The following is a 23,225-nucleotide window of genomic DNA, read 5'->3' on the forward strand; positions in this document are numbered from 1 at the left end:
GCAAGTTTCCCATACCACCATCCCCCAAAAGATAAAAATAAAGAGAAAAAAAAACGAAACCTGCATATCCGACATGAAAAACACCGAGAAATGAGACAGCCCCATACATAGCCCACGAGCATCACAGATAAAGCGCCATATTTCCGACCATATTCGCACGGGCACCGGAATAGCAACAAAAACCAGAACAAAAATAACATGAACCCGAGAACCTAACACGGGAAAACAAATTGGGGGAATATTTCCAACCCCCAGTATAAACCCCAGTCCTTTTTCCCCGTCTGGTAGTAAGCCAGCTCAAACCCCAGAGAACAAGATTAAGCAGCGCATGAAAAGACATAAACCCAGGTTGAGCACAAGAAGATGGATGTTGTATCCCCATCAATCTTGATATGTACTGTGCTCAGAGCGCTAGGTTCAGAGAATGGAAACCGTTCGTTTTTTTTTTCTCTTTTCACAACGCCACAAGCAAGGAAATGCCCTAAGTCCAATATGCAACAAGCGCCTACATGGAGTAATGCCATCAAAAAACCAGAAATTGGGGTTTGTAGGGATTTACCCCCAAACGGAAGCTTGCACGCCGAGCCCGCTCTTGGAGCTCCAGACGCCACTACCGTTGCTCCAGCCAAGGCCAACACCACCAGCCTGGTCTTTAGTACCAGGGCCACCAGCTGTGGAGCTCACGGCTGGGCTAGTGCCAGCTGAGGAGGTGCGCTCAGTGGCGGGGCCAGAAGTCTGGTCAGCGGGAGTGAACCCGAGCCCGAGCGGGGAGGGGAGGGGAGTGATGGAGCGCTTGTTCAAAGCCGCGTTGGCAGGGGGCGCAGATGTTTGCCCCGGGGCAGGCCGGGAACCGATGGGACCAACGGCGCCGATAGGACCAGCGGCGGACTTGGAAGAGGCCTGGCGGGATGAGGGCGAGTCGGCGCCGGGCGACGAGGCCGAGGTTGCGGGCTGCTCAGTGCCAAAGCCGGCGTTGATGGCAGAGCTAGGCGAGGAGGTGCTGTTGGCGCGCGAGGGCGACTGCAGGCCGGTGGTGGCATCGGTGCTAGTGGCTCCAGCCTGTGTCAGGCCGAATGGGTCGATGCCTCGCGGGGAGGATCCACGGACACCGGACGACGGGGTGGCACCGCCGGTTTGGCTATCTGGGCGTGAGTTATCATCGGAGAAGGCACCGGGCGGGAAGAAGGCTGGGCTTTCGTTGCCGTATAGGGCGCGGTGCTGGCGGGCGAGGAGTTCGCGACGGCTGTCCTCGCTCACGGCAGCTGGGCTGGTGGAGCGGTCGGATTTGGATGCAGACATCTCGGCGAGGAGGCCTTGAAAGGAAGAAGAAAAGTATTAAAACCCCGTGTTCAAAGAAAAACGAAGAAGCCAAACCAAATATATTACACAGGCCGATGGATACATAGATGCAAGGAAGTGAAAAGAAAAAGAAGAAAAAAAAGCCGACGGGGGAATATAACGAGGCTCAAAAAGAAGAAGACAGAACGCTACCACGTACTTCGGTTGTACTGTTGCTCCTGGTGATAGTTGCGGAGTTCCCTCTCACGCTGTGCTGCCATCCGACGCTTCGCCTGCATCATCTGTTCCACCTCGTTGGGACGACCCTGGTACCGCTGGGAGGCATAGAAACCCTGGGCATTGCCAGACGGGGGCATGCGGTTGCCATCGAACTCGCTGATCGAATGGTGTCGCTGAGGGCCACCACCCATACGAGGGTCTGTCAAGAGACAAGTCAGAAACGCGTTCTGGGTGCCATCCGTGCCCGCAACATACCGTAGTCGGGGTAGGGCCGGCCCATCATCATGGGCATCGAATCCCGCCGAGGAGCATTCCACAACTTCCCGCTCTTGACGAGATTGTCGATCGCACGATCAACCTCTGCAAAAAAAAAAAAAGAATCAGCACTCGTACCAAAAGGGTTTTCCCCCAAAAAAATTGTATGCCCGTAGTCATCTCCACAACGGCCTCGCTTCAAACCCCAAATTTTCCCCTCTGGACGTTATGCGATTCGATTTCGGAGAAGCAATTGTAGAGATCCAAGCGGGAGTGTGTCCGTACCATCAAATTGGGAGGAAAATGCCGGAATATCCTCGCGCTGGGAGACTGAACTCGATCCTGTCAAATGTCAGTTTTTTGTTTTACTCGGGGTTCTCGGCTGTTTGATCCCATACCTGACCGGGAGGGAGGCGCCGGCTGCTCCCAAGAGACCTGGCGCGCAGCGGGCGCTTGCCAGCCCTGAGGTTCGTAGTACGAAGACATTGTCGAGATCGAAAGGACCGAAAGGGCGACGGTTCAGGGGGGAGATGATCCGGTCAGAGGCGATCTGTCGAGAAAAAAAATGTGAGCTTCGATCCACAACACACACTTTTCCAACAGTTCTCCGGATCTTCTTTCAACACATTAAAACAATGTATCGAATTTTGAGATCGTAAAAAAAATAATATCCCGGTCTCGGTAAAACCTGAGGGTATTTTTTCCCGCGCTCTTTCAACTATTTTCAATGGGGTATATGGGGTATAGAATTTTTTTTTTTTACCCAATTGGAAATTAGGAAAAACAAATATAATCAAGGTACTTACGGTAAATAGGCCTCTTTTGTCTTTCTACCACGAGTCAACGAGGCAGAGGAAGTCCAAAAATTGGAAGGATGAAAAAGAGAGGAAAAGGAGAGAGGATCCTATGGGGGGGTGGGAGATGTGGGTGTGTATTACCTTATGGGGGGAAGGAGGGGGGGGGATTTTTCATAAAATTGTAATGTACTAGAGAAAAATAGTACTCCGTACATATAGTATACAATATACGGGAAGAAAAGGGAAAAGGAGATTCATTTTCTTTTTTTTTCTTTTCTTTTTTAAAGTAGGACAACTAAAAAACTAAATACTTTGACCTAACTTGTTTTTTATTAGTGTCTTGGTGTTTAAGTATGGATTATATACTCCAAGTCTCTATACATTCTACTGGAAATCAACCTATATATTCAATGCTTTTCATTTAATACATGTATCAATCCCTTTCTTTTCTGTCGAACCTCCCAAGTACGCGGCAATTCCCGGCAACCCAAGGGCTCTTATTCGTCACTGATGGGGCCGGTCACCGGAGATTGGATGGGGGCACCGGGGAGGGAAGCGTGTGTCTAAGCGTCGAGCTTCCCTCGTGTCTGATAGTTACTATCACTTATTAATATTCATTACTGTCTCTAAACTACTCTTATACATGATGCTACTCTGTATATGTTAGTGTTCGAATCTTGGAAACTCGGCCGTTCCCCACTTAAAAACGGTGGACATTGGCATTGTGTTTCCTTTTATGCCCTCTCTATTCCTAGTATTCCTAGTACTTTTGTATACTTTCGGTACAGTATTCAAAAGATTCCAAGTTTTTAAGATCTCTCTCAAGTTATATTCACAATATAGTTAAGCTGATCTAAACTAACATGGGATTCCCTGGACTCAACGTATGATGATGCCAACCCTAGAAACTGCAAAGACTCTGCACCATGCAGTCAGCTTGCCAAGAACCTTCTGCTTCTGGACGCCATCGGAGGCTGCAACTGAACACTCTAGTCGTATGTGGAATATGATCTGCAGCTCCATATACAGTGGCTACAACAAACGCATGCAACTAGTACATGTATATATAGTCTACTGTAGCCTGCTTAGATATAGAGAGCCTCGCATAGGTCTGGTTCAAACAAGTCCCTCAAACGCCTCAGAAACAGACTCGAGACAACATACCTACATACAGAAGTATATGCAATGCAATAGTAACATTCCTCTTTCCAGAATACACTTTGAACGGTGCTTTGGCCAACTCGGTCAATTCAGGAGAGGTGGGGCGAGGTCCGTCGGCCACCATTTTATATTCTTCCGCAAGGTCCGCGCCCCTCTGAACTGGATTGGCCGCTGCAGTGTTCATGTATGTACTCATCCGACGAGCCAGTCAGCAGCCCGAGTCAAGTTCTCCCCCGCATGTACATGAGACTATGTATTTCTATAGGTGTGATCAAAGTGAATCGAGTCTATAGGTAGTGGAGGCGAGGTTACCTAGATATAAGTGTAGGAGAGGGATTTTGCGTCATATAGTCCATTCGAATATTAGCTCCCTTAAATCCTGCCCTGTTGGTGTCTATATCGATCTAGTGGGAAGATACAGTATGAAAACTTTCCTTCAAACCCTCCGGAAATGTACCACTAGCACGATACGGTCAAGCATGCCTCCGCGTTACCTTGGGGGAACGTGATAACTCCCCACTCGTCATACATGGGACTGTGCTCGGCCTAATCTGGCCCTAGGTACATTAGCCGGGTGCTTGATTTTATGGGAGTGAGACAATCTTGTAAGTCACAAGGTTGGAGCTGTCTTGATATCTGCTCAATACCAGTCTCGAGTAGTTGAAAAAAAGTTGAAGTTGTTTAATTGTTTACAAAGAAACACGCCAAAACAAGCCCCATATTCCCAATGTAGCGACCCCTAGCCCCTATAAACAAAGGCTACTACCTCACCACTGACACCTAAATTAGGCCCAGAGATGAATAGTCCAATGGCTATTATCTCACAAGGTTCATCCTCATCGGATCAGGGGAGCCATGTTCGTACTCTGAAGTGAAGTATTGGCCGGGTGCAATGGTGGGCCATATTCCGAACAAAGAAGTAGTATGAGTGTTCTCAAGTCACCAAAGATTTAATAGCAACAGAACCATACATATGTACTCTGCCGATTTCTGCTTGATTCTTTGAAAGGAGAGACATCTATAGGGTACTTATGCCTCAGGCCACTAGCATGGATTAGGTTATGCTAGTGAGCAGCACGTGCAAGGACCATGCTGATCGCGGGGAGAAGTCAAGAACGACGATCAGGAGGGAAAAGGAGAGTATAACAGATGGATCATATAAGGCCTTTTCTTAGGAATTGATATATTCATGCAATAGCCAGTAGTCCAGGGGGTTCAGCAAACCCCCGTGTTATCGATCTGTCGTCATGGTACCTGCATGAATGCATAGCTCGGTGATACTGCGGGCACTGGCTTGCCGCATTTTGGCCTTCTGGCTTCAGGTTTCAGGTTACTGAGGTCCTATAGGAGAAAAGAATGAAGAGCACCCTGTAGTGAGAAAGATGTAAGCGAGAGGTCATATTAGAGGGACAAAGGACAGAAGTCAGCCCCTAATTGTTGCAATAATGAATGAGGGTAGAGAGCTATGCCCCCTCCCCCAATAGTCTCTCTCTATGGCTCCATCCAACGTCGTTATAACGCCAATTCGTTCTCACTCAACACATCACTTCGAACTTGCAGATACCTACCCTAGGTAAACTCATCTGATCCTCGAACTTTTTATATACATAAAATCGTTGACGTTGGGAAGATCCGACCTCAGTTATTGAGCGGTCGGCAGTGTCTTTACCGCCGACAGGGGCTGACCTTCATCTTCACCTCTCAAATTCCCCTCTCTGGACTACGCTTCCTTTCTCCAAAAACAATCGGAAACCCAGGCTGGTTCCTACATATTTGCTTTAAGGGAAAACTGGACTGTATGGTTCATCCAGCACTTTGGTCCTCTTTCGTCACTTTTCTTTGATCCAATCCTCGAACGTCCAGTCTCCCTCCGCTCTCTTCTCCCTCAAGACCGTTTTTTTATTTTATTATTTTCTTTTCGTGTCTTATTTTCATCTCCTGGTCGAGGCATTGTCTTTTTTACATTTTTTTCAATTTTTATCGGTCCCGAGTGAAAGGGAAAAAAATTCGGCTTTTCGCGACTTTCGAGGGCGATTGAAAGTCTCCCACCACGATCTGCTTCCCGCTTGTTCCACATATCAACGAACCCTTTGACGTGTTACACACGTGTCTTAACCTCTCTCGCCCGAATCTATCGATCATAAACAAAATCCCTTCAGTGATTTCCAACTGAGCGGAAACCGAGGGGATTATATTGTGTGGTGTGTGGGAGTGGACTCTTATCTTCTTTGCCGAGCCCCGTACGGACGGACCACAACGGTGTGGGAGTTGCGAATTGCTATATGGTCGCAAAAATCGATGGGAATGCGAAGTGTTCCCTCCACCGTGACGTCGCCTCGCTAGCGTCGGCGAAGCCCTCCACGATGGCATGGATGCCTAAATCCGTTGTGCCACAATCTGACGTGCCAGAGACGGCCGCTCGACCTCCGTTGACTTCGCATCAGTCCAATTCTCTTCCTTCCACTCCATACCAGCATGCGCGCAACCTTTCCTTCCACTCGCGGTCGCCGTCCCCCGCCCGCGGAAGCACCTCCCCTCGATCAACCCACTCCGAGGCCACACATCTACCCCCGTTCTCCCGGAAACCGCTCGGAGGATGTAAATATGAGACCGCCATGGCGTATTTTCGACGACGGATACCGTATAGCCTAGGGGCAGATATACTACCAGAGGAGAAGGGCCCATTGAAGGAGCGACTCAGCCCGGACGAGGAGAAAAAATTGTCGACTGAAATCATGGATCTGTATGATCAATTGTTACCATCTGCCGAGAGTGATGATCGACGACGACAACTTGTTCGCAAATTAGAGAAGCTTTTTAATGACCAATGGCCTGGTCATAATATTAAGGCGAACATTTTTGGCTCATCGGGGAATAAACTCTGTTCCAGTGACTCGGATGGTAGGTTTTATCTTTTTGGATAGTGAGATCGAAAAGGCACAAATACTGACGTGAGCAGTGGACATTTGCATCACAACCAACTACAAGGAATTGGAGCATGTGTGCCTGTTGGCCGAGGTGTTAGCTAAACGTAAGAAATCACCGTTAACATAACTTGATCGAATGACAGACTGACTTGAACAGACGGGATGGAACGGGTGGTGTGTGTATCGCACGCAAAGGTCCCCATCGTGAAGATTTGGGACCCGGAACTCCGATTAGCCTGTGACATGAATGTCAATAATACCTTGGCGTTAGAAAATACTCGAATGATTCGGACATATGTTGAGGTAGATGAAAGAGTGCGGCCTTTGGCAATGACCGTCAAGCACTGGACGAAGCGAAGAATTCTCAATGATGCGGCACTTGGGGGAACTCTTAGTTCTTATACCTGGATCTGTTTGATCATTAACTTCTTGCAAACAAGAAACCCTCCAATTCTCCCAAGTTTGCAAGCACGTCCGCACAAGAAGAGGATGACTCAGGATGGATTGGTCTGCTCGTTCGATGACGACCTCAAGACCTTGTCTCAATTTGGCCGCAAGAACAAGCAATCGGTTGGCGAGTTGCTCTTTTCGTTTTTCCGGTATTATGGCTACGAACTTGATTATGAGAAGAACGTCATCTCAGTACGAGACGGCACCCTGATCAACAAAGAGGCCAAGGGCTGGCACCTGATGTTGAACAACCGACTGTGCGTGGAGGAGCCGTTCAACACGTCAAGAAATCTAGGCAACACCGCTGATGACACCTCGTTCCGGGGATTACATTTGGAGTTGCGAAGAGCTTTTAAGTATATCGCAAACGGTGACCTAGAAGGGTGTTGTCAGCAGTTTGAATTCCCGGCAGAAGAGGAGCGGACCTGGGAACGACCACCGCCCCAACCACGACCAACTCTCACGCCTTCCCTTCCATCGCGGGGCGGACGGGGAGGAAATCGTGGTGGCAGATATAATAATCAGTTCTCGCGAGGTGGGCTCACTGGTGGGCGACGACAGTCAAACACTGGAAACAAGTCCAACTTCCGGCAACCGAATACTGGCACTGCAACAGATATCTCTTTGCAAGCCCAACAGCAAGCACAGTATCTTCTGCATGACCAGTTATACCAACAAATCCAGCTTTTGCAGGCCCAGGAGCAAGAATTGCGGATGCAATTACATAGCCAGGCATTGATTACTGGGAGACCACCGCCGGTATTCATCCGTCAGCCATTTATCCAATTTCCAGTTCCTCAACAGCAAGAGTTCTCAGACGAAAGCTCACGGCCGAGGTCAGGAACAGGAGCAGCAAGCCATGCTACTCTGAGCCCAACTCAACGACAACAAACAATGTATAACCCTACCCCTACTTATGCTTCAGTTGGTGCATCTGGCTCACAGGTGACCACCAACCCTCCCTCGCCATCTGCTGTTAGTGTTATGCCTGATACTCGTCGTAACTCTCGGCGATTGTCGGCTGCCAACGGATCCCCGAAGTCTCTTCGTGCGCATTCACAACCTGCACGGCCTCAGGGCTCACCCTCTCTCCCCAACTATATTCCTCTTTATACCATGCCGCCACCCACGGAGAACTGGTCAAAACAAAGGCCGGCCACCGAGTCAGAAGGCGGAGAAGGCAGTGGTGACGAGAACGCAATGCGCTCAAACAGCCTTGCCAGCAATGGATCCCACTCAACGTCTGTGGATGACAATCGGCCGCAAGATGTTTTGGGTTATTATATAACTCCTCAACAACTGCAAGCCTTCCAGCAAGGTTCTATGCTGCCACCATTGTCCACGCAGATGGGTCTAGTCTCGAATGGATATTCGTTTATCCCCCTTCAGCCAGATTACCGACCGGGATCGTTCTCGTCGGAAACTGCTCACTCCGAGCACACTCCAACTTCCAAGCCCCCGTCGCAACCCGTCCAATCTACTCCACGCCCAGCTGCACCCGGTCCTTTGATCGTCGATGGATCGGTGCGTCCGAGTGAGGCTCGCTCCGCATATCCACCTGACTTGATTGACCCTTACTCTGCCGTAAGCCATTATACGTCGTCGGATGATCACAACATGAACACACCTGCAAGTTTCTCCGATTCTTTGTCTCAAGATTACCAGGATTCCGGGTCCTTTGACTTGGAGAACTCGGCTGTCTTCACTCGGCCATCTACGGAAACGCAAAAGGTTAATGGCGCGGGCGGGGAACAGCAGTCAGACGGGAATGGCCAATCTGAGCTTCTTGCTAGTCGGCTGCAGAACTACCACCTCTCGAATTCCGAGAAGCTGGTACAGCAACCCACGAAGACAAGTCCGGATCGACCAAGGAATGGCATAACACAAGCATCAGGAAAAGAAGCCGGTCAACCTAAGCACTCGGGACAGATGAGCGAGAAACCTGCCTCATCCGGGCCGAATGAGAATCGGCATCAGTCAACCAACTCCAAGCGCCGAACCAACGGAGACCATTCCGACAAGCCGAACGGTGTTAATGGCAAGAGCAAGCCAAAAGGCCAAGGCCGACACGACAGCTCTCACAACGCTGCTCCAGGCACCAAAGATCGACACAATGACTCCCGGAGATCAGGCGGACAGGCTAACGGCGCAACCGATGGCAGCCATGGATGGCAGACGACCAAGAAGAAGAACCGCAAGAACACCAGATCGTCAACAGAGTCTAGAAGCGGCGTTAACAGCGGTCATGATCTCGTTCCTACAGATGATTCTTTACGAAAGGGCGGTTGACCAAGTGTGTACCGTTGCACTTCCAAAACCATCTCCATGAGAAATGAGCAGATACTCACCTCCAACCTGATTCCATTGCTCAGTTCCAAATTTCCGTCCACGCGGTATCCCCTCAACGAACTCACGTTCCACTGAAATACATTGTTTTGCTCTTTGTTTTTTTTTTTATTTCCCCTTTCCCTATCATTGAGGGATCAGGGTCCATATATGCATGCATTCGTTGCCATCGGGAAAGTTGGCCGGTTCATTTTCCAGGAAACGCCTGCACCGAGACGATTTCTTTGCAGCTGTTTGGAGTTCTTTGTGTTTCAATAGGTTAGACCTGGTTCTGCGTCTGATGTTTTTCATTTTCTTATGCCAAATTTTTTTTTCTTTTTTTTTTCGGTCCTGGTTCTGTACAAAAGAGAAAGAGATTAACCTGCCTTGTTGCCAATGAGAAACAAACCAAAATTTTCGAAAAAAAAGTCTTCTTTTTCCTGCTGGTCGTGATGTCTGATACATATGTACCTGGATTGTAGTGTCTTTGACCCTACATGACTTCTAACTCATTCCATTGTCTTAGACTGTTGGCAGAGTGTCTATAAATTGGAGACTGGGAGACTTGGGAGACTAGGCTGCAGATAACAAAGACCTAGAGAACAAAGAGAAAAAAATGAAGAAAAAGGGGGGAAAACAGTCTCGTTCTCACATTATGTATCTCTCCCTATCTTCATCGTGTTCATCCTCGTCCTCACCCACCTACCTCAACCGAAGAATAACCCATCCTCTGTATCAATCGCACACCAGAAACCACAAATTCAAAGAGGCTACATACATAACCAAGACCCAAAGCAGCAAATACCCAAATTCCCCAAAAAGAGAAAGATAAAAGAAGAAAATGTGGATCCTCTTCCCTACACTCGTGCTGTATTTGTACTATTGCTTTTTCTTCACCTACGGTGTAATCTGCGAGACCCTTTCTAGCATATCTTTCGTGCACAATTGCGTCATGCGGTCATTCGGTACCGTCATGTCTCTCTTTTCCCTGAATGGGAATTGGAATTCGGGTCTAAACTTCCAGCTGCTAGGGGTTGGTGGTCTGCCTTGGATTAGTTGTGCGACAGCCCCGATGCCGATTGCACCTAATTTCTTTGCATTTTCGTTTTCGTTTTGTTTTGGGGTGTTGGCTTATATGCTTTGTGCTGATTTGGTTTGATAGTTCTGCTTTTTTTTACATATCTTTGTCTCTATGGTGTATCTGGTGTCTGGGGGAGGGGGGTTTGAAAGATGTGCATGCATGGGCGGATGTGAAAAGCATGAATTGATTGGAGTTGATTGTAATTTTTTGCGGGCATTGACAGGGAGAAAAAACATTGATTATTGGAATGTTCAGAATATATTGACATTGCATCATTTATCATGGAGATAATAATATGGCATATGATGTGGTATATAGTACAGTACATCTGTAACACAGATCTATCAGTGTATCTGATGCAGAAGATTAAATCACATAAAGGCGTTGGGGAGACAAAAACGAAATAAAGCCGGGATATTAAAACAGAAGAACACAAGTATGTTCACCAGGGAGAATGTAAAATGATATGCTGGGACCTCCTCCATTGTCGTTTTTTTTTGGAGGGAAATTAGAACATCAATTGATGAAAGCCAAATCAGTACCAAATCTCAGTCCAAACGTATGGCAAAAGTACGACAGAGGCTGTGTACAAGATCATGACGGCGTAGTATGGGAATAGGAGAAGCTGGGCCAGAGGCGTATCACAGAAAAGAACCCAGATAGAGAGGAAGGCGACAGAGAAGAAATGGCTGACGAGGACGAGGGGTTTCTTGATCAGACCGGCCAACAGCCCAACAGGGCCGCCAATTGGTCCAACCTGGAAGTAGCGGAAACAACCACGTTGAAGAGCTCGGAGGCTTTCGTCTATTGATACGCAGTTAGTAATCTGGAATGAACTGAAGAGTAAGCATACATACTGTCCGCAGCGAAGAGAGCATAGAGAGCCTGTGCGAGGATATTGATGACCGAAGAAGAGTTCTTGCGCCTCCAGTGAAATTCCGCGAGCTGTTCGAGAACAAGGCCTGTATTGGAAAGAGTGGGTACACGCTCTGGGCTGAGTAATTCGCGGATGAGACAGACATCGTTGAGCGCCACCGTCATGCCTCCACCCGTGAGAGGGTGCCGCATGTTGAGCGCATCTCCCAGAATCATCAACCCGGGTGTCTTGTTGGCCGAGGCAGGCAGGAAGGAGTTCGGCATTGACCGTAACTGACCCTGCTCTAGCGCATCGGAGAACGACTTCTGGGCACCCTCTGGGAGCTGGGGCAGGATGCTGTTTCGCATATAACCCTTGACACCCCCATTCTGCACCGAGGCCAGGGGGAAGTTATCGGGGATATCGATAAGGATTCGGGTTTCGTGGGTGCCGATCTGATACATGAGCACGGGCGGGTTATCGCTGAGGAGGACATGACCAGTGTTGGGCTCAGGGAGTTTAGCATCGATAAGCTCCAAGCCATAGAACTTCGATCGCCGTTTGGGTGCGTATTGGTGGTGTTCCTTGCGGAATTCGGAGTTGTAGCCGTCGGCAGCCACGGTGAGTTGGCCGAAATAGCAATCCTTGTGGTTCTCCGTTACACACTCGACTCCAAGGACTTCCTGGGTATGTGACGATGTGATAAGACCAGTCACCTTGGTTTCAACCACTGTGACATTGGGGGAAGACAAGGCGGCTGCTCGTAGTTTCATCACGAATCGACCATGATGGAAGGCTCGCCCCAACGGTGTAGGAGAGGTTGGGGAGGACTTGGGGTATTCGAGGAGAACCGGCTCGCCATGGTAAGAAACCCAGTATCCCTTCACGTCAATACCATCGATATCTTCCAGACAATCCCGTAGCCCTAGTTTCTCGAGCGCTTGAACACCTCCTGGTTGGAGTAGTTCACCAACAATGCGGTTGGGCTCCTCCAACGATTTTTCCAGCAAAATCACACTGCGTCCTTGCTTTCCAAGTGCAACTGCGAGTGCACAGCCCAGGACTCCAGCACCCACAATTACAACATCAGCTTCGTGATGGTCGACGCGACGTTGAGCGGCCGAGGAGAGGGAGTCATTATCATTGAGCACGGAGGCCATTTTTGGGGGGTTTGAAAGGGTAGATGTTGTCAGAACGGAGTCGACGGAGGCAGGACCATTATTGGCCTAAGAAATTGATTTAAATAAAAGTCGATTGGCCGTGATTATGGGCTGATGTTCCTTTTTTGTTGCGGATAGAAAGGGGTGGCGTGACATGTGAAAGGACCACTCTCTCCGCCTTCTCAATTTTACACAGCAGGAGACATCACGGGATTTCATCTTCCCAAGTGGACTGATATGAATAACATCTATAAGGACATACATTTATGAATCTATTGAAGATTTCTATTGTACATAGCAATATTTACAGTATTATACATATTCACTGAGACGCCCTATGTCCCTGATAACCCTCATACTCCATGTACTCCTCGTATTTTCCCTTAGTTGAAAACTCAAGGTGGTAGTCGGACGAGTACTTCTCGGGCACATAATGCTTGCCCCAATTCGCTGGGTTGTTCCAAGGGTATTCAGGATCTTCTGGAGGAACGGTGTGCGATTTCAAGACATTGGACTCAGCCCACCACTTGGCATGATCAGGAGCGTCGAACTGCTTACGCCTGAGCAACATATCCAGCTCCCACTCTTCGTCAAATTTCGTGATGAGTTCCCCTAGTTCTGTGGTGGGCAGTAGATGTTGTTGCTCAGTGATTTTGAATGGCTTTGAACGATTCAACCTTTTCAACTCCGGGTGAACATTGATGGTTGACCAATGCGAATTCCCTTCAAACTTGGCCTCCAGCGCCCCCACGATTTGCCGCAGTACTAAAACTTGCCCCGGGGCCTCGTAGGAGCCAGATGATCTGATCGCATTTTCCAACGAGCCCAACTGAGAGGTGGCTTCCACGACAAAGTCTTGACTGATGGGCTCATTGCGCGAAAGGACTGTCATTATGCACCACCAGACCCCCTTGAAGTTATGGATATTGGAAAACGCACGCAGAAGCATCTTCAACAGTACCTGGTCGAAGCCATGAGAGAGCCGCCATCGAGATTGGTAGATTGTTGTGAGGAGATCGACGGCAATTTCTGGCGTTCCACCCCCAATGAGGTAACGGCTGGAAGAAGTCGCGCAGAAGTGCTTCACCGAAAGACCATTGGTGTTGGCACAAATATCATAGTATTCAAAAATGGCCATCTTGATCAAGCCTCCGTGCCCAATGGCTTCTGGGTCCACCTCCATGACTCGTTGGAAGAAGATGGGAATCCATGAAGTGAAGCGCTTGCTATAACGGAGAGCAGGAACATTCTTCCAGTAATCCCATTCGGATGTAATCAGACGTCGCGCATTCGCCAAGCCTGTCTTTGTGCAACTGAGAATTGCGGCGATGACAGCCAGCTTCAGGTGAAGTGGTCTAACAACGTAACCACCGGTGGTGGCGTGATTGTAAATTGCCAGAGCATCGGTGTGCCTACCCATGTTGATGAAGTGCTCCATCCGCTTGTGGAGCGGAACATATAAACTGGCATTTTTGGAGGCCACCATCTCACTCACCGTCCGGGGGAAAGATTCCTCCGCGGGAATATGAATCGGAGCAATTTTCTCTCCTCGTACTGCCCAAGTATCAGAGCTAGACCCAAGAATGCGGCGGGAAGAAGTTAGGTGATCTTGTCGATTCTTGGCGGCTTGCTTCAATCGCCAAATTCCCACCGGGTTGTCGGTCATTGCGAGTCTTCGACTCTTCACCAATGACTTGATAAACCCATCGTCAATGCCTGTATTCCAATTCTGGTCGCGGGCCATGTCCATAATGGTTTTGATCATATCTTCGTTGCCCTTTTCAATGATCGCTTCGAGGATGTGTCGGTGGAGCACCTTGTCGGGTTGTATGTCAAAATCGTTGACACAAGAAATGACGAAGTCGAGAACTTGCTGGCCTGTGTGGGTGGGATAGTATTCCAAAAAGACACGGTCGAAAATCATCGTGAAATCCTTCTTTGATTGGGTGTATCCGTGCTCGTGCATGCCATGCATGCCATCCATCACTTTGTCCCATTCACAGTTAAGCGCTCTGTTATAGATAATCAAGCCAATGGTCCGGCATCCAGGCTCGGTTCCATAAAGTGTTGGCATTGCCTTGACCAAAGCTTCCGCTTCTTCGGCACGACCAGTTTCAACCATGGCCTTGACCATTGGGTTGAAAAGTTTCTCAGTTGGTTTCCGATCGAGTGATTCGAGGCGTTTGAGAATGAGGCCGAGTTGGGAAGACAACAATTCCATGCTCCTAGTCTTCCTCCATAGTCCATCAAGGTAAGCACCACACAGACCACAGTCACGGTCATCCTCGAAGCGCTGGAAGAAGAGGAATTTGGCAGAGTCCAACCGTTTAGACTCGATCAGACACCTGAGGATGACTTCCAACAGATGGGTTGGAACAACAAAGCTGGTGCTGAATTTCTCATATATAACACCAACAGAGTCAATGTGGCCCTCTTTCGCAAGCAGATGCATCAGTGTAGCCCACATCTCCGCTGAGACGATACTAACTTTGTCCATGCGATTGAACAAGGTCCGAGCAACGAACAAGTTTCCTTTGATGCAGTTTGCAGTGAATATAATACATGCAAGCTCTCTGCGTTCCCAAGAAATGATAGGTGTCTGCCGAGTGTGTGCCAAGAACAAATTCGCAGCAGTGATTTCCCGCTCTTGACTTAATAACCTGCGAATTTCCGCGTCGAAGGGCAGCTTGCCGGATTCTCGTGCGATTTCACCCTGTTGTTTCTCACGGGCCAGAATCTCAGCGTTCTGAGCCAAGCTTGGAGCATCAATGTTTCTCGAGTAATTGTATTGTGCAATTGGATCGTTCCCAAATAGCGAACGTTTTGAGCGAGCGTGGTGTTTTTCCAAGCTGACCAGGGGTTTGGGCTTGGGCTTTGGACCAGCCTTTTCTGTCTCGAACCCTGGCTCATCTGGGCCGTCGGGTAGGTTCCGATTCCTCGCTTTGAGGGATTCAATTCCCATGAACTCGCCCGCCTCCGCCGCTTCAACCATCACTTTGAGTCGTTTGGCAGCAGATGTTGCATCGTAATTCGGCGCGGTACTGTGTAATGTTCGTTTGTTCTCGATGATTTTCTCGGCGATGCGGACCCGGCGATGGGCTTCGTACGTGAGGGCTGCAACGGTGCAGAATCCACCAACTGTTGAGCCGGCTAGAGCCAGTTGGCGGAGCACCCGGAGAGCATTTGGAGAGGGGACTATTGAGCTGGATTTTGCGGCGCGGGAAAGCATATTGCAGGTGCTGAGCGCGGGTTGCGCGCGAGTTCACCAGTCGTGCATGAGCGGCCTTGCACCAATGATCTGAAATGAGGAGATGGGTGAAACGGATGAAACGTAGATAGCGCCAACCACCAGCTATGATCCAAGATTAGGTGTACCGGCAATTGAAGCTGGGGGAGCAGGGTAACTTCGGAACAACTTCTTTTTTCCCGATGCAAATCAACTTGCGTGTTAGGTCGGTGCCGCCCGCCGGAGCCTGCCCTGGTCATACGATCCTGGATGTCTAACCTTGGAACCCGGTACATCTTCCACAGCTGCCCTCAAACTACCATACAAGATATAAAACATATCGGGAAAACCGATGCCAAAGAAAGTCAAGGTACCCTTAGCATATTCTAGGACTATCGATATTATTTGTGTTCTCTAACGGCTCTTTAGCTTCTGTTTCTAGCATGCATCAAGCATCTTCACCACTGGATACCTAACAGCTACATAGGGAGGTATCAATAGGAGTTCGCTGAAATAAAAACCCCCCCCCCAAGTCTATTTCCATCACGTAGACCATGTTCCATTGGAACACATGCCGCAAGCAAGTGCAGCTTATTATATCAAAGAACCCTCCATCATAGCAAAAGCCTATCATGCTCGTCGGCATCTTCTTCTACGCTTATATCGGCAGAAGATCCATCCTCCAGGGTAACTGGCAGAATAGTGAGTATATTTCTTGTAGCAGGTCAGGAAAATAAACATACCGTGTGACCTGATCAGTAGACTCATAAGGAATGCTACACCAAAAACAGCTGCAAGTGCCACAAACACTGTCTCGGGTAACGTTGCAACAGTCAGACTGTATATTAGGTTAAAGATAGTAGGTGCAATAACTCGAGCAAGAGCATGCAAAAGACCAGTGGCACCGAGCATCTGTCCAATGCGTTCATGCGGCACATGCTTGGTCAGAGATGACTGCAGGATTGCAGATCCCATGCCACCTAGCGATGCAACGACACCAGAAATTATCATGACTGATGGTGTTTTGGACAGAGCATAGCCAATATAGCCCAGTATATCGAATATAATGGATGCACGGATCAGAACAACATCCAACGTGTCTGAACCGCGAATGGTTCCATCTTCCTTGCATGGGGTGCGGAAAAACCGGGAGATGAGTGGAAGTACCAGGAAAAGATTGACCACCCGCACCACGTTAATGATCGCCACAAATAGACTGGACTCCACGCTGCCCCAGTTGAACATATATCCGGCGTAGATAATGATAACCTGCATTGTGCCCAGAGCAACTCCAAAGACAGCGGTATCAATAGCAGCCAGCAGCATGATATTCCGGCGTAGAGCTGGACTGGCACCGCGGCGGTTAGGGAACAAGACACTTGGCTTTCCAACGGCGGGCATTAGAATTGCAAGCGGGGTGATCAGTTTCATTGGGTTCCAGACACGCCAAGAATACCATTTAGGAGAGTCAGCATCCACAATTTTCATACGATGCTTTTCGCGGGCTGCGAGTTGTCGATCTTTAGACAAAGATTCAGGGACGATGAAGAAGACCGATAGACAGAAGGTTACGTGGAATGCGAGCGCAATGTAGAAGACGACCAGCGTGCCTCCATGCTTGATCAAAAATGCTGCACCGCCAGGTCCAGCTGCAATTCCAAAGAACAGAGCACCATGGAATAAACCAAATGCCACGCTTCGTTTTTCGGTGGGTGTACAATCAGATGCATAGGAATGGATCAAAGCCTGTGCGGTTGTAAATGATCCACCCAGTCCATCCATAACGGCTCCAAGCAGAAGCATATTGACCGAGACCCGGTCAGGCCATGTAGCCAAAATAACAGTGATGACCTCATTGAGGACCGCGCCCATCGCTCCCAGCGCGATCATCTTGGTTCTTCCGTAACGATCAGATAAGTGTCCGAGCCGGGGACTCGCCAATGCTGATAAAATACCCGCAACGAGATTGAGATAGAGTTGGAACTGGGCAACCAATGACTGAATTTGTGGGATCTGGCACTGGGGGTTGTGCTCGCCAAATATAACAGGGAGATAGGTGAAACCAGGCTCTTGAGTGGTCTTTTCGGCGAGATAATCTCGACAGATGAGTGACATGATCAAATTGATCTTAGGCACGGCCATTCCACCAATGCCCAGAGTAAAAAGGACACCGAATGGGAGTAGCCACCAAATCTGTCATGTTGCAGGTTAGAAAGTGGTTCCTGACGCTTTTGTCGCAACATAGTCACTCACGCTTGGGTTCCTCCATTTCGGCTGACTATTGGTAAGGTATGGAGGCGGTTGATGCAATAGGCTATCGGCTTCATCGATTAGAGGAGTGGTTTCATTCACATCTTCAGTGCGAGTCTCTCGGGTGAGCAACTGCGCAATATCGGGCTCTCCCCGCAAAGAGCTCTTCGTTCTCCATGATGAACTTGGTGGCATTGGCGGTGGTTCCAATAATTTCCAATATTATCGCATACTTGATTTGTAAGATTTCAAGGGACACTTCATTCTCATATGAAAGAGGGGGAATGTTAGCGGTTAGAATTCCTTGAATTCTTATCGGGATTCCATCATTGGCAGCTCTTAGCTCCGGAATCTCCGCACGGACTTAGGTGCTTGGTTATATTAAGGTGTCATTCTGACGATTGATGCTTCTTTTATATTCTTGAATGGAATTGAAAATATATTATAGCGTACATTAACCCCGAAATTGTATACTCTAACAACGCCTCCAACACCTCATAGTGCCGTATACACATACATCCAAGGCTGAACTCTTCTAGTCCAAATCAAAAACTCAAGACTCAGCTTAGATCACCATAGAAGCATTTTCTTGACCTGCAAAGAATTTCTTCTGATTCAAGCATTTCTCGCTGGTGCAACCCTGGCAACGCAGTGTCATCTGGCGAGAACACAATTCTCCCTTTTTCAGATGGTCGCGAGCAATATCGGCAAGTGCCTGAATAAAGACTGGGTTTCCGTTCAAGCTCTGTGCGCGCTTGACACCCGGGTGGTTGGCTTCATGGATAACTTCCTGATCCAGCTCGAAGAGTGTCTCGACGTGGTCACTTGTAAACGCAATGGGAACCAGGACCAGGTCTGTCTGTCCTCGTTTCACATACTCTTGAACGGTATCACTGGTCTGGGCCCCGAGCCACGCACTAGGTCCCACTTGAGATTGCCAGCACAGGCGGTAGGGGTTTTTGAAGTTGAGTCGTTGCATTACGGCATGAACTGTCGCGGCAACCTCGGCAGGGTAGGGGTCGCCTATGTGAGAGAGTAATTAGAGTGGTTCTTGTAATTAACCAGGGGATATCAGCCTACCTCGGTTGACAACGCTCATAGGTAAGCTATGGGCCGAAAACAGCAGCACGACCTTGTCTCGCTTCTCCTCTGGGTAGGTCTTGAGCTGGTCCTCGATGTTCTGTGCGAAAGCCTCCACAAGACCAGAGTGAGAGGGCCAACGGTCAATGACACTCCATTGGATTGTGCCAGCTGGCTCGGACCCTCCATTCGCACGCTTTCCCTCGAGACGATTACGCCACTTCCATAGTTCATTAAGGGAACTGCCAGTTGTTGAACAGGAGTACTGCGGGTATTGTGTGAATGCGACAGCACGTCCTCCCTTGCCATTGCCAAACCCATCGGCAAAAAGCTGCTCATACATGGTCTCGGTCAATGGGGCAGCGTAGCGGAAGGCGACATAAGGTTTATGCGGCGCAGTCTCTGGGGAGATCTTATCCAATATCTTACACATTTCTGCGCACTGGTATTCGGACCATTTCCGAATTGGCGATCCGCCGCCGATATCTGCGTACTGCTGTTGGATCTTCGGGGTTCTTCGGCGTGCGATGAGGGGGCCGAGATACGATTGGAACCGCCCCAGAGGAATCAAATCGCCATCGGCCTGTGATTCAATGGGTCAACATATAAATTCAACGCGGCCATTGTAGCAATTTATGACACGTACAAATAGTCTGCTCAAAAAGTCCTCCACCTCGTCCGTTGTAGAAGGTCCACCCATGTTCATGAAAACCATAGCCGTCGGGCCCTTGGATCCTGTCGCATCTTGTGTGACTGGTGGTACCACTGTCGCAAGACCTCGTTGATCGGCCATGCATCTCAATCGACTGTTAATTGCTGACCGACCTCCGAGGGAGGTTGCTCCAGTCAATAACTGCCGGGGGATTGTGAAAGGGCTGCGGAATGCCATGATTGGTACCGGGTGATATTATATCTGCGAACAGAGCAAAAATAATATCAAGGTATAGATGAGGAAATGAGGAAATGACAATGCCAATTATTATTTGTGTCCGACTTGGACCTCGGAGTTGTGTTAAACCCGGTCCTGGTTTCCTTACGTAGCTTCCGCGGCCCACCGGCTCTAGCCAATCAGTGTACGAGAATGTCAGCAGCTTCAGGCATCAGCGTCACCTGACTTTCGTGTTGCCCGCGTCGGAGAGCGCGTCTCAATACTTTGGACTTTGATTAATTTACAACTCTTTAATCTTTCCAATCTTTTCAAGATTCTTTGTTTCACAATCATGGCTGAAGAAAGTTACACGCGCGAGGAGGAGAATTACGAGGACGAGGAGCTCGACGAGACCGTGAGTATCAAAAGTTGGAGATATAGTTACCGACTGTTGACTGTTGCCTACATAGAGCTTCAAATCAGTCAAAGATGCGGTGCTATTTGCCATAGACATTAGCAGCTCGATGCTCACGCCTCGTCCATCTCCTGATCCTAAGAAACATACTGATGAATCCCCCGCGTCTGCAGCCTTGAAGTGTGCATACCATCTGATGCAACAACGCATCATCTCCAACCCTCATGACATGATTGGCGTTTTGCTTTATGGAACCCAGTCTTCCAAATTTTATGATGAAAATGAGGAGGACCGCGGAGATCTTTCATATCCTCACTGTTATCTGTACACAGATCTTGATATTCCATCAGCCCAGGAAGTCAAGCAACTACGGTCTCTCGCATCCCCAGAAGATGCTGATGATGGTGTACGGCAAGTATTGAAGCCGTCAAAGGAGCCAGTGTCGATGGCCAATATGCTGTTCTGCGCCAACCAAATCTTTACCTCGAAGGCTCCAAACTTTTCATCTCGACGACTGTTTATCGTGACTGACAACGATAATCCCCACGCAGAAAATAAAGGAATGCAGTCTGCTGCAACAGTTCGTGCAAGGGACTTGTATGACCTTGGTGTTAATATCGAGTTGTTCCCCATCTCTCAGCCAGATCACCAATTCGACACCTCTAAATTCTACGACGTGAGTAATTAGCCCTGATTATATAGTGGTATACTCACAATTAGCAGGACATTATCTACAAAACATCGCCCAGTGATGGAGATGCCCCAGCATACCTTCAGCCAGACACCAACACACCAACAGCTAAAGGTGACGGACTCTCATTGCTCAATTCCCTATTGTCTAGCATTAACTCGAGATCTGTCCCCCGCCGGTCGCTGTTTTCAAATGTGCCACTTGAGATTGGACCTGGTTTCAAAATATCTGTCAATGGATATTTGCTTCTCAAAAAGCAAGAGCCTGCCCGGAGTTGCTTCGTCTGGCAAGGAGGCGAGACTGCTCAGATTGCCAAAGGTGTCACGACTCTAATGTCCGATGATACAGGACAGGAGATCGAGAAGTCTGACATTCGAAAGGCATACAAGTTTGGTGGCGAGCAGGTTTCATTCACTATCGAAGAACAACAGGCTCTAAGGAGCTTCGGTGACCCTGTGATCCGTATCATTGGGTTCAAGCCACTGGCAGCCCTCCCGTTTTGGGCCAACGTCAAACACCCTTCGTTCATCTATCCTTCAGAAGAGGATTACATTGGCTCAACACGGGTCTTTTCTGCACTGCAGCAGAAACTCCTTGATTCTGAGAAACTAGCCTTGGTCTGGTTCATCCCCCGTAAAAATGCCTCGCCTGTCTTAGCTGCTATGATTGCCGGGGCTGAGAAGATCGATGAAAATGGTGTGCAGAAAATCCCACCTGGGATGTGGATTATCCCTCTTCCTTTCGCGGATGATGTGCGCCAAAATCCAGAGAGCACCGTCAACCGGGCGGGGGATGCGCTGAATGACGCCATGCGCGATGTGGTTCGCCAATTGCAGCTTCCCAAGGCTGTATATGAGCCTTCCAAATACCCGAATCCTTGTGAGCCTTTATCACTGCGATTTGTTGAAGATGATACTGACTAGTTTGCAGCGCTTCAATGGCATTATCGTATCTTACAGGCTATTGCCTTGGATGAAGATTACCCAGAGTCACCAGATGACAAGACTGTGCCTAAGTATCGACAGGTTCACAAGGTTGGCTACTTCGAAAATCCCAGAAATTACATGAATGTACTAACCTAATGGATGCTCTACCACAGCGCGCTGGCGACTATATTCTTAAATGGGCCGAGGAACTTAAATTGCAGGCCTCCGAGATGTTTGGCAGCTCTGCAGCCACCTCTACGCTGGTAAAGCGAGGTGCGAAGACCGAGCCTGCTGGTGACCACCCATCAAAACGGGTTAAGGTTGAAGACAGCGCCTCTGGGGTTGAAGATGAAGTGAAGAATTGCTATGGGAAAGGCACTCTTTCCAAGGTGAGAATCCAAATTATCTCAGGTAATTGGCCAAACTAACACTATGTACAGCTTACGGTGGTCATGCTGAAGGAATTCTTACATTCCCATGGTCGTGCTACAGCAGGGAAGAAAGCAGATCTCATAGAACGAGTTGAGCAGTACTTTGAGAAGAAGTTTTAAAACGCTGGTTTGAGGTTTGTTTGGGATCATCTCATCCAGTGTTGGTGCAATTTGGGGCCCGTTTAATGAGTTACGAGTGTATCCTACTTCCCTGTTTACATATGGCGATGTCATTCCGAACCAATGGCCTTTATTCAATTACAAAATACCTATACATAGTATATAATCAGCGAACCCCCCAAAAAAAGCATATCCCTTAGAGCCATTGGAACCTTGGAAACCACCATAGCTGACTAACCGCCATTTGGTGCCGAAAATGAATGTGGGGAAGTGGGGGAACCCCAGACTTGATCCTTGAACACCTACTTGCATATTGCTCTGGGAGAAAATAATCCGGGGGAAAGTTGATGCAGAATCTTTCCTTGGGTTAATTCTTTTCGGCGCAATTGGGATCGATGCCTGTCCTCCCTCAAATTCATGTGCTTATATAATATTCCGACAAAATCACCCCGCCACCAGGTTTGAAAACCATTCACTACTGAGAATATGGACAGAGTACGGCCACGGGATGATAAAAGATGCCATACATGCAATAAGACATTCTCCAAAAAAGAGCATCTCACTAGGCACGTTCGTGGTCACACCAAAGAAAGGCCGTTTGTATGCTCAGTCTGTGGGAAACTATATTCGCGGAGGTACGAGATGTTCCAAATGGTCAGTCAAATTGTGTACTAAAATCGTTAGTGAC

General features: G+C 48.6%; 7 protein-coding genes across 7 annotated transcripts; 2 read left to right on the forward strand and 5 right to left on the reverse strand.

Moving 5' to 3' along the window:
* Nucleotides 1-555: 555 nt before the first annotated feature.
* Nucleotides 556-2,259, reverse strand: N7479_005752 (uncharacterized protein; the record flags this gene model as incomplete). The annotated part of the gene is made up of 5 exons (XM_057253448.1): nt 556-1,313; nt 1,499-1,717; nt 1,774-1,878; nt 2,059-2,115; nt 2,172-2,259. 5 exons carry the CDS (start codon nt 2,257-2,259, stop codon nt 556-558), a joined length of 1,227 nt encoding a protein of 408 aa, XP_057107310.1.
* Nucleotides 2,260-6,013: 3,754 nt separating this feature from the next.
* N7479_005753 (uncharacterized protein) lies at nt 6,014-9,397 on the forward strand (the record flags this gene model as incomplete). Its single annotated transcript, XM_057253449.1, has 3 exons — nt 6,014-6,632; nt 6,691-6,762; nt 6,816-9,397. 3 exons carry the CDS (start codon nt 6,014-6,016, stop codon nt 9,395-9,397), a joined length of 3,273 nt encoding a protein of 1,090 aa, XP_057107311.1.
* A 1,652-nt stretch (nt 9,398-11,049) lies between these two features.
* erg1 (squalene monooxygenase erg1) lies at nt 11,050-12,530 on the reverse strand (the record flags this gene model as incomplete). Its single annotated transcript, XM_057253450.1, has 2 exons — nt 11,050-11,318; nt 11,372-12,530. The coding sequence occupies 2 exons, from the start codon at nt 12,528-12,530 to the stop codon at nt 11,050-11,052; spliced, it is 1,428 nt and encodes a 475-aa protein (XP_057107312.1).
* A 322-nt stretch (nt 12,531-12,852) lies between these two features.
* On the reverse strand, nt 12,853-15,759 carry N7479_005755 (pentatricopeptide repeat protein; the record flags this gene model as incomplete). The annotated part of the gene is made up of 1 exon (XM_057253451.1): nt 12,853-15,759. The coding sequence occupies one exon, from the start codon at nt 15,757-15,759 to the stop codon at nt 12,853-12,855; it is 2,907 nt and encodes a 968-aa protein (XP_057107313.1).
* Nucleotides 15,760-16,370: 611 nt separating this feature from the next.
* N7479_005756 (putative tetracycline-efflux transporter) lies at nt 16,371-18,201 on the reverse strand (the record flags this gene model as incomplete). The annotated part of the gene is made up of 3 exons (XM_057253452.1): nt 16,371-16,447; nt 16,500-17,949; nt 18,010-18,201. The coding sequence occupies 3 exons, from the start codon at nt 18,199-18,201 to the stop codon at nt 16,371-16,373; spliced, it is 1,719 nt and encodes a 572-aa protein (XP_057107314.1).
* A 370-nt stretch (nt 18,202-18,571) lies between these two features.
* Nucleotides 18,572-19,975, reverse strand: N7479_005757 (ferrochelatase HEM15; the record flags this gene model as incomplete). The annotated part of the gene is made up of 3 exons (XM_057253453.1): nt 18,572-19,029; nt 19,087-19,669; nt 19,733-19,975. 3 exons carry the CDS (start codon nt 19,973-19,975, stop codon nt 18,572-18,574), a joined length of 1,284 nt encoding a protein of 427 aa, XP_057107315.1.
* A 331-nt stretch (nt 19,976-20,306) lies between these two features.
* Nucleotides 20,307-22,537, forward strand: akuA (uncharacterized protein; the record flags this gene model as incomplete). The annotated part of the gene is made up of 6 exons (XM_057253454.1): nt 20,307-20,369; nt 20,425-21,045; nt 21,093-21,939; nt 21,991-22,094; nt 22,160-22,375; nt 22,427-22,537. 6 exons carry the CDS (start codon nt 20,307-20,309, stop codon nt 22,535-22,537), a joined length of 1,962 nt encoding a protein of 653 aa, XP_057107316.1.
* Nucleotides 22,538-23,225: the final 688 nt, after the last annotated feature.

This window comes from Penicillium vulpinum (assembly GCF_028829585.1).
Source record: "Penicillium vulpinum strain IBT 29486 chromosome Unknown utg000003l_segment0_segment0, whole genome shotgun sequence".
In the NCBI taxonomy this organism is placed as follows: Eukaryota; Fungi; Ascomycota; class Eurotiomycetes; order Eurotiales; family Aspergillaceae; genus Penicillium; species Penicillium vulpinum.